The 9,453-nt window shown below is 45.0% G+C and overlaps 1 protein-coding gene across 6 annotated transcripts; it reads right to left on the bottom strand.

Annotated features, from left to right (window-relative positions):
- Nucleotides 1–511: 511 nt before the first annotated feature.
- Nucleotides 512–7,847, bottom strand: nup54 (nucleoporin 54). Of its 6 annotated transcripts, none has more exons than XM_068574623.1 (15): nt 7,771–7,846; nt 7,253–7,363; nt 6,606–6,689; nt 6,290–6,454; nt 5,819–5,905; nt 5,340–5,498; nt 4,609–4,829; nt 4,341–4,528; nt 4,023–4,219; nt 3,877–3,931; nt 3,369–3,462; nt 2,740–2,847; nt 2,451–2,570; nt 1,522–1,632; nt 512–1,062 (listed from the first exon to the last, which is right to left on the bottom strand). In XM_068574623.1, the coding sequence occupies exons 1-15, from the start codon at nt 7,811–7,813 to the stop codon at nt 934–936; spliced, it is 1,872 nt and encodes a 623-aa protein (XP_068430724.1). In that variant the 5' UTR covers nt 7,814–7,846; the 3' UTR covers nt 512–933. The 6 variants fall into 6 exon arrangements, with proteins under 6 accessions (XP_068430724.1, XP_068430725.1, XP_068430727.1 ...); XM_068574624.1 differs by having other exon boundaries at nt 6,419–6,454; XM_068574626.1 differs by lacking the exon at nt 7,253–7,363 and having other exon boundaries at nt 6,419–6,454; nt 7,771–7,847.
- Nucleotides 7,848–9,453: the final 1,606 nt, after the last annotated feature.

Below are 9,453 nucleotides of genomic sequence, written 5' to 3'. Positions count from 1 at the left end.
CGAGGGCTCCCATAGAAAATAAGTAATGAGGTATTTAACCATTGCTGTATACATGTTTTTATTTTGTCGTACATCAAGTATTTAACAATCATACATCATTTTATCTGCCTAGGTTTTGCTTGGCAGCATCTTTTTACTAGAACACTGACTCCAGTCATCAGTCACTACTCGGGGGCCTTTCCTTCGGTGTAATCCAGACCTTTGGGATGTCGGTGACTCATGCACGAGGGGATATAATCTCTTTGGAAGCTGCTTAATCAGTTCAACTGCCAATCAGTCCGAATCCAGGACATGAATCCTATCAACTCAAGCCCTACTTTGATGAGAGGCTGGAAAAGGCTTGCCTGAAGGTAAACACTGGTGGCGTGAGGTACAAGGACCAAAACAATGCAGCGCTATAGAAACCTCCTCACAAACAGGATGCAGAGACGGGCCAGAAAGTTGCTTTGTTCAGACAGAAAAACACAAGACTGCCTACTATGTTTGCAAGGAAAGGAATGCCGTCAATTGGTTTTCAATTTAAATGAAATTTATTAACATTCTGACAACAGCATAAAAAAAGAAATACAAAGATGTATTTACAATGCATTCAAACAGAGCACACACTCGATCCTAAGAAGTGTTTACATGCCAGCCACAATCATAGTCCCACTCCTTTAACAAAAAGGGAAGCCAGCTATTATTAGATGATGTTGAGTCTTTCCATTAAGCTCTTTATATCAGTCCGAAAAACACAGATTAAGTAGACACTATTTTGTTGGTAGTGCGCAAAGTCCGGTTAAAATGGGGACCAAGAGTGCAGATTCCCTCCTTTGATCAAAGCTAAAGGCAAAGATGGCTTCAAGATGCATCAAGACCTTCTCCGTGATGGCAGGCCACTTCTCAGAGGAGGGTACTGCGAGTCAGAGCACAGTTTGTGTGTCTGAGGTGAACTCAGCTCAGGACGCCGCCTCTCGTGTGTCCGCTGTCGCTCAGGCCGTGCTCGACCAGCTTGATGTCTTCCAAGTCATCTTTGATGACGCTGATCAAATGACTTAAACCGTCCTGCTGCTGCTTCAAGTGCTGAAGACACAGAGAAGGAAACATTTTCACTTATCGCACAAAATCTAGACGAATATTTTCAAAGACTGGTCGAGAGCATCATTCCCACGCTTCTTCCTCACATTAAAAGAGTCAAACCATCGTGAACTAATTCACATTATAGGCCTTTTCTAGGAATTAGGAGAAGAGTGAACATCCCTCACCATTTATGAACCACTTTGTATTATATTGAATATGTAAAATGTGTGTTATTGTAAAGGCTCTTGTTTCCTCATTAAAACCAACAGAAGGAAGGATAGACTTCCTGACTGATTCCATGTTTTATCAGAACAATACGAACCTGCATCGTCTCCCTCGTGTGGCTCAAAGCGGCGTTAAAGATATCAAAGTTCTGTATAAATGATTCTCATGACATGTTCTGGTAGAGATCTGTGCATTCAGGAAGAAGAATCACACACAGATGTTTAAATGATGACTCACCTGTTTGATTTCCCTGAGAAGGTCGGCATCAACGCTGTAGCGCTCCTCTGACCTCACGGCTCCAAAGTGGTTCTGCATCCGGATTTGGGACATTAATTCATTCAGTCGACCCTGGAAGAAAAGACAACAGACAGACTGTAAAACAAAGCCTTGGTATGATCTCGACTTCTGCAGCCAAACACAAACTGTGTGAAGTGTATCCTCAAATACTCAGAACACGATGAAGATACAAAGACACCTGTGGAGTTTGACCTCGAGTCGCACGATATTTCACGATTTGGTCACAGTTTTGTTTAAGGGCGATGCAATACACATCGCTACCAACAGTGTCACATCATGCCATTGGCTTCAGTGGCATGATGTGACACTGTGCAGTGGGACGCCAGTGCATTAAGACGCCAGCGCACTAGGACGCCAGTGCATTAAGACGCCAGTGCAGTGGGACGCCAGTGCATTAAGACGCCAGCGCACTAGGACGCCAGTGCATTAAGACGCCAGTGCAGTGGGACGCCAGTGCACTAGGACGCCAGCGCACTAGGACGCCAGTGCAGTGGGACGCCAGTGCAGTGGGACGCCAGTGCATTAAGACGCCAGCGCACTAAGACGCCAGTGCACTAAGACGCCAGTGCAGTGGGACGCCAGCGCACTAGGACGCCAGCGCACTAGGACGCCAGCGCACTAGGACGCCAGTGCATTAAGACGCCAGTGCAGTGGGACGCCAGTGCATTAAGACGCCAGCGCACTAAGACGCCAGTGCACTAAGACGCCAGTGCAGTGGGACGCCAGCGCACTAGGACGCCAGCGCACTAGGACGCCAGCGCACTAGGACGCCAGCGCACTAGGACGCCAGCGCATTAAGACGCCAGTGCAGTGGGACGCCAGTGCATTAAGATGTATACATGATCACTGTCAGACAGTTAGACACTTGCCTTGAACTGCGTGGGGGCATTCAGTTCAGAGTGAGTCGTGTCCAGCTGCACCCTGAGATGCTCCTCATCCACCTGGATCGCATACCCACTTTTCCTCTGAATCTCCTGCTTGATGAGCACCTGCCAGGAAAATAGAGACAGAGGAGATGCGTGTGAGAAACACTGGGGTAGAAAGGATGAAGCAGGGAAAGACAGACAGTGCCAGGGCATTCATTCAAACTCCATGAAATGCAGAGCTGGTTTTCATCAAAGGTCATTTCAACCTCCAACACGAAGGCGAGGCCGCTACCTGCAGCACCCTGTGAGAGAGATCCATCAGCTTCCTCTTGTACTGCGCGATCTTGGCCACTGTGGTCGCCTGGTTCTTCTGGAGGTCACTGATGTCACTGGATATAATCTGCATGTCAACACGTGCGTGTGGTGGGCGTGAAAAGAGGGAGAAATTGTTCGCGTATCAAGCATTTCTCCACCAATTTAAAGTGATATTTTTAGAAGACAATCCCTGCTCTGTTGAAACTACCCAAACAAGTCTGGGCTTCATGAAATGTTGCTCAACAACATAATGAGATAGAACAATTGATGCATTTCACATGTAATGTTGCATTCTTTTGCTTTTTAAAGACCCAATTTAAAAAGGTGCTAATATCCTGTAATATATAACCACAGACTGTACATGTTATGTATTATACATGTATTCCATACAAACCAAATTGATTTTAAAACAACCCTAAGTCTGACATCCACTCTTGCAGCTGTATTACGCAATAGTCTTTTCAGCTTGAAACCTTTTGGCAGCGGGCTTCAATAGGACATCTGTGTACTTTGTTCTTGACGCCTCAAAGTCTGTTTCTAAATTCCTCTGTTGCTAATCAGAAGACCCGTGTCATTCGACTGAGGCGGGAACAGACAGGGTCTTACATCCACTCTGGTCTGGTGCTGCTTGGTCATCTGCTCCTGGATTTGCAGCCTGCGAAAAAGCTCTTTAAAGCCCACCATGGGCACGGGTATTAATCTGGAGAAAAACAAGAAGTCAAACACCTTAACGGCAACACACCGTATCACATTGCTTTTTACCAAAAAGCCAGTAAAATGGGCACGATGGCCAGTGATCAGGAACCCAGCAGAGACATCTTTAAGCATCATGGGAAAAACAACAACTTCTAAACCAGGTAGGAAAACAAATAAAAGCGTTGAACTCAATTTAAACACTACATACATCACCTTGGTGGAATATGGCTTAAAGTCTAAGGTGAGATTATATATTTGATCCAGTAAGTGATGTTACCCAAAATGTGAAGTTCTACAAAGTCTAAATGCAGCGAGTGGAAAAGTCTCGAGGATCTACAAGTGTTCTCACCTGCTCTTCCCCACATTACTCATTTATCAGCTTTATGGGAAGTCTGACAGCTGTTCTCCATCAACTTACTTCTCTGGGTCCGGGTTGTCCACCTTGGCCTGCTCCCAGATGATGGGGTCCACTCCTGAGTGAGAAGAGACTCTCACAAGTAAATCACACACCAAAAAGCATCCGTTGAGTTCAGCGAGCGGTCGACACCAAACGCGCTGGTTTACCTGCAGGTGCATTCTGCAGCAGCTGTTTGAGCTGCGCTGGCGACAGCTCCGTGCGCGCCACCGTCATGACCACGCCGATCTGCCCGAGCTGCGTCTTGACGTTGGCCTGCTCCAGGTAACTGAAGAGTGTGGTGGCGGGGATCCGCTTGGAGGTGCCATTAGGAGAACGCTCCACCACGTAAACGACCACCTCCGTCCTGGGAGAGAAGACAGGAACAAGTTTACACATTTCTTCATCATCATCATCAATGTCATACCTAGTCCAATTTCTGCAAGCTAAAACCCTCTTCTGCATTGTTGCAGTACTGACTGACTTACTGGTCATTTGGCAGAGCTTTCACACCGTCCACGTTCACAGTGAGAGTCTGGTTGCTTCCCAGGACCTTGTGGAGGGACTCCACCAGTTGCTGCTGCAGAGCTCGCACATCAGCTTCCTTTCTACTAAAGAGCAAGACCACAAACCCGTCCTCATCCTTACTGACTGGGACGCAGCTGTAGCCCACTGCCTAGGAAACAAAACAAATGCCGTTTGATATTCAGATTCACAAAGACACGTCCACTTGCCCTCTGAACTATAAAGCACTACCTTGAACCTGCAGAAGGGGTTCTCTTGGGTGAAGTCAACGGGTTGGTGGTTGTTGCTGTAGTAGCCCTTCCCAGTGCCCCAGTAAGCCTGCAACTGGTTCCATTTGGCTAAAATGGAGTCCCGCTCATCTCCCAACAAGGTGGGCGCCGACAGGGCGGTGACCTGCTGGTAGAGCTGCGTGGGCTGCGCCTGCTGCTGGGCCTGCGGGCCGAACAGGCTTCCTGTAGGTGGAGAGAGGTTTATATTGTCTCTCTTCATGTTTCTGAGGGAAAACTGTCTGAAAGACTTATTTCATGAGATGAAAGTCAAACAATGTTTCCAACTTTATACATTCTAGTTTCAGTCTCGTATTTCTGCTTCAGCTGCTCACTGATGATGATGTTAACGCTAAAATCTGCTTGTTGTCGCCCTCGGCAGTGATCAGAGGTGTACAGCACGGTCCTAGAGGATGCTGTGACACAAAACCCTGCAACACGTCTTGATACTGCTTTCATACTTAGGCTTGATTTTGGTAATAGGAAATACAAACCTGCCGTTTCCATTGAATACTTTACTGGCACTCAACATCTAGGACATCCTAAAATTTAGGATTTCATTAATCACTTAGTCATTTACTAAAACAAATTACAAAATTCAGCTTCATGTTCTGCAATGGCAGTCTTGTTTGGGTCATAATATTCTCATCTTCAAATGGAAACACTAAAAGTGATATTTGGAAACACGAGTCTCACCTGGCTGCTGCTGAGCCGGCTGGATATTAAAGCCTCCAAACCCACCGAGGCCGGCGGTTCCTAACCCGGTCCCGAATCCTGTTGCTCCGGCAGCGGTGCCAGCGCCGAGCCCAGACGAGAACCCGAACCCTTTGCTTTGGGTGTTACCAAACAGGCCTCCTAGAACAGAGGATTGTTCAACAGTGGGAAAATATGTACATTAACGTTATTGAATGTCAGTGTACAGTACTTTTTGGCATGCCAACACAAAAACTGTGCAGCAGTTTACCTACTCATCCATTGGAGGGGGGGGGGGGTAATTTCAAATTTCCCTCTAAAACATTACAATAATAAATGATTGTCCTTGATCTACACAAGGTGTCTTGCAGGACTCTATCCAAATGTATAGTTTTTTTTCATGCAACAAATAGCTGTGCACCCACAGATTAAACATAACAAGCGTGAAACACACAACAGGATCCCGAAATGGACCAGCTGACCTGCGGTGTTGGCGGGAGCAGCGAAGCTAAACGTGGACCCTGGTGCAGCGGCAGTGGTTGTAGTTGCCCCAAAGCCACCAAACGTGCCTGAGAAATAAAGAAAATCATGGGAAATTAAATAGAGGTGAACAAAAAATAAATGCAAGAAAGAAACAGAATGAAAATTGCTGACTAATTGCAGAAGATACAAAACATGACAAAGCTTTTAAGCGAACAAAAAGGGAAACTGGATTTGTATTCCATCTAGCTCTAATGTAGTGTAAACATGTACATCTTTCTACAGGAAGCAAATCAAACAAGTGCAGAATTCAACAGTTTGTCTCTTCGTGCAAATGGAAACAACAATGCATAACACTTCATGAGAAAAACACTACAAAAATAATAATCACTGCACCACAAAGATGTGAAAATGGATGAAAATGTGTTCACAGACAGACTGGACTGAGTAATCAAATCACAAAGGTCATCTACCTGTGCTAGTCAGGCTATTAGCAAAATTGAAAACAGTGCCAGTGGTGGTTGCTGTACCAAAGCACCCCACATTCAAGCTGACTGCTGCTGGGTTGGCATTTAAACCAAACCCCCCAAAACTAAACCCACCAGCCGTGGTGCTTCCAGCTCCCAGCCCCCCAAATCCTGCAGCCAGCGGAGGCAGGCAGCGAGAAAGAGAGAACATGGAGTTAAACACCACAAGGTCAGCCCGTATGGGCTTACGACCTGTAAACATGTACCTCACAAGAGAACAGACCAAAAAAGCAGCGGTTTGGCCATAAAATGTGTCCCTTACCAGTGTTGGTGGAGCCAAAACTAAATCCTGTGGCGGGTGCAGCAGCAGTAGTGGTGGCTGCCCCAAAACCGGGAGCTGTGAGCGCTACGAAGGAGCAGACACACAATAGACAGTAACATAAACTGGCACCCAGAATAGCATAAAACAATAAGATGATGCAAAACCTCTTCTTTGAGAGGTAAAACACTAATGCGAAATACAGAAAGCAGTTCCTCTTCATGCAGTTCACATGCTTTTTTAATAAAGGTCCTTTTTATCTGATAACACATTCGGGAGGCTCATTCATAAGGTCTTTCTGATTCAATGTGACTACCGGTGATAGCCCAGAAGACATGCAAGCGTTCAGACAACAGATCATTTTCTGTGTTTTCATTCACGCCTCGTGGTGCCCACAGTTCACACAATCTACTCTCGTTTTCACACACGTACAACTCTCCTATAAAAACACAAGGGACACCACATTTATTTCAGAAAGCTTACATACATCCGATTTTAACAATTGTCTTACATCATTATGCTATTATCTTAACCCTAAAACAGGTTGGTGGAGCTTTTCAGCCAGGCCCAAATAAAAAGATACACAGTCACAGGCGAGGAGAGGAAGAGGAGGAGGAAGAGGAGACGATCACATCTCTCTCTGGACTTACTGCCGAATCCGGACGCGGCGGTGGTCGTGGTGGCTGCTGGGCCGAAGCCAAACGCCGCCGTCGACGCGGTGGGTTTGGCACCAAATGAACCGAAAGAAAACCCGGACGTGCCTTCACAAGAACACACACACAGCTGAGTGATGTGTCGCGACAGCAACGGTGTAGGAAAGTCACAGTGGATGTGACATGGCTACCGTAAAGATACGTTAACTTTGAGGAGTGACTTCACGTTATGCATTAGCGTTAGCTACCAGATAGACGTCCCGTGTACTGAGGCCACGCTGTGACAAGAAAGAGTAATAAATCACATAACATTGTGTTTCAGAGAGCGTTTGGCGTTAGCTCGGCCCGGGGAACGAGCCCGTCGTCATGACTGCTAACTGGACGGGAGCTCCGAGGCCTCAGTTGACCGTTTCTCGCTGACAGACACACACAAGTAACATTACTGTATCTAGATGAACGTGTCATATGTATAGTCTCAAGAAAATACTACAAAACTACTTTTAAAATGGTCTTACTTGCTGCTGGGTTACTCGTGGCGCCGCCAAAACTGAACGCCATGTTGCCTGTTTTCAGACGCGGGCAGTTCTTCTTCTTCTCCTCCTCCTCCTCGAGAGGCTTATTGCCGGTTGGCGCCATAATACTCGGTGCTGCAGCGCCACCAGCTGGTAGGGAGAGGGAATCAGGATGTCCAGTAACAAAAAAACAGGTCTCATATTCTCTTTATAATACCAGCCCGATAAAGCCCAATGTGTCCAAATCTCAGTGTTGATGTGACTGTTTCTCTCTCCTGTTCCTTTATGCACCTCTCATTCCTCCCACTTTCCTCTGAACTCTATAGTAACCACTGTGAAACTGTAAAACTGTGAAGCCCTCATCCTGCTCTGTCATCTGCCATCTGTCCTTCAACTTCTTTTGGTTTCTGAGTTGATAAAGTTGACTGCAACCTTTCTGCTGCTTTTTTTCAGTTTTATCTGTCAATGAATTTCCTTTTTCTTTGACACCAATATGTGCTGGTACCCACACACAGCACGGTCAGATCTGTCATTTGATTTATGTATAATGTTTATTTCCACCTGGAGTCTACATGAGAGATGGCTTCTTATGCAGGGGTGAGACAAACTACTAAGAAGAAAAATAACCTCATTACAGATGTAAAAGCAAAAGACACATTAACTGAAACTACCTTTATTTTTGTGTGCACAATAAAAACAGCAGTAACAGTCAGTGTTTCAAAGCATTTGACAATTAGAAGAGAAAGAAGTTATAGCACTAACAATCATTTCTGGTCTAGTGTAACACTGTATTTTATTTTGCATCTTTATTCATTCATTCACCTATTTATGATGAAACTACATGATACGTGGATTTCTTCTATTTTCATAAGCTTTTCTGTACACGACTCATTAAAGTATACATCAAACACAAATAGTCAATTCAAATGAAGATGCAGAAATCTCAAAATGAAACTTGTTACAGCTTCCTCGCTCTTGTCTGATATATTTATTGATTATGACAGCGCATGTAATGATGAAGTGGTTCCTCCTTAAAGTGTTCCAGCTTCGACTAACAGCAGTAACAACAGCTCAACGGCTCTAATGATGTCATTCTGCAGCGTCACCACATTTCATTAAATGGCACCTGAAATAAAGACAACTTCACCGGCCTCGAGTGAGAACGTTTGACCCACAAAACTATACAAACGTCTAGCAGTCTCAGTGTTGTTTGGTATTTAGAAGAAAATATATGCACATGAGAGTAGATTTGTTGGTGTGAAAAGGCGTTTTTCTCGCTCCATAAAATAATACAAAACAATTGGAGTAACATTGATTCTTTTAAAGGCACAGCTTTAGTAATTCTTCATGTTCAGTCTTCATGATTTCTTCATTGCAGCACACCTGACATGAACTTTCACAAATATTGAAAATAAGAGGTTTGTTGGGTGTCGTGTTCAGCACCAACAATGTTAAGGCCTTCAACGATCGCATCAGAAAAGCACCTTTTGAAATGGTAACCAGCTGAATTACATTTTAATATGGTGGTTAGTAAATATAAGCAGTTATACAGGGAACAATATTGTCATATAAAATGCTGTCATACTGGGCTTTAAACGGCGGATAAAAGCGTCTTTATGGCACAAGAAGACGCTGGAAGAGTGAAGCTCTGACTTTGCACTCAAACATTTCTACATTAACATTTAC

Source organism: Clinocottus analis, unplaced genomic scaffold (genome assembly GCF_023055335.1).
Source record: "Clinocottus analis isolate CAN_PGR_092001 unplaced genomic scaffold, fCliAna1.0.p SCAF_13, whole genome shotgun sequence".
NCBI classification, from domain to species: Eukaryota; Metazoa; Chordata; class Actinopteri; order Perciformes; family Cottidae; genus Clinocottus; species Clinocottus analis.
The sequence above is the reverse complement of the archived record's forward strand: the minus strand, read 5'-3'. Positions and strand labels throughout refer to the sequence as shown.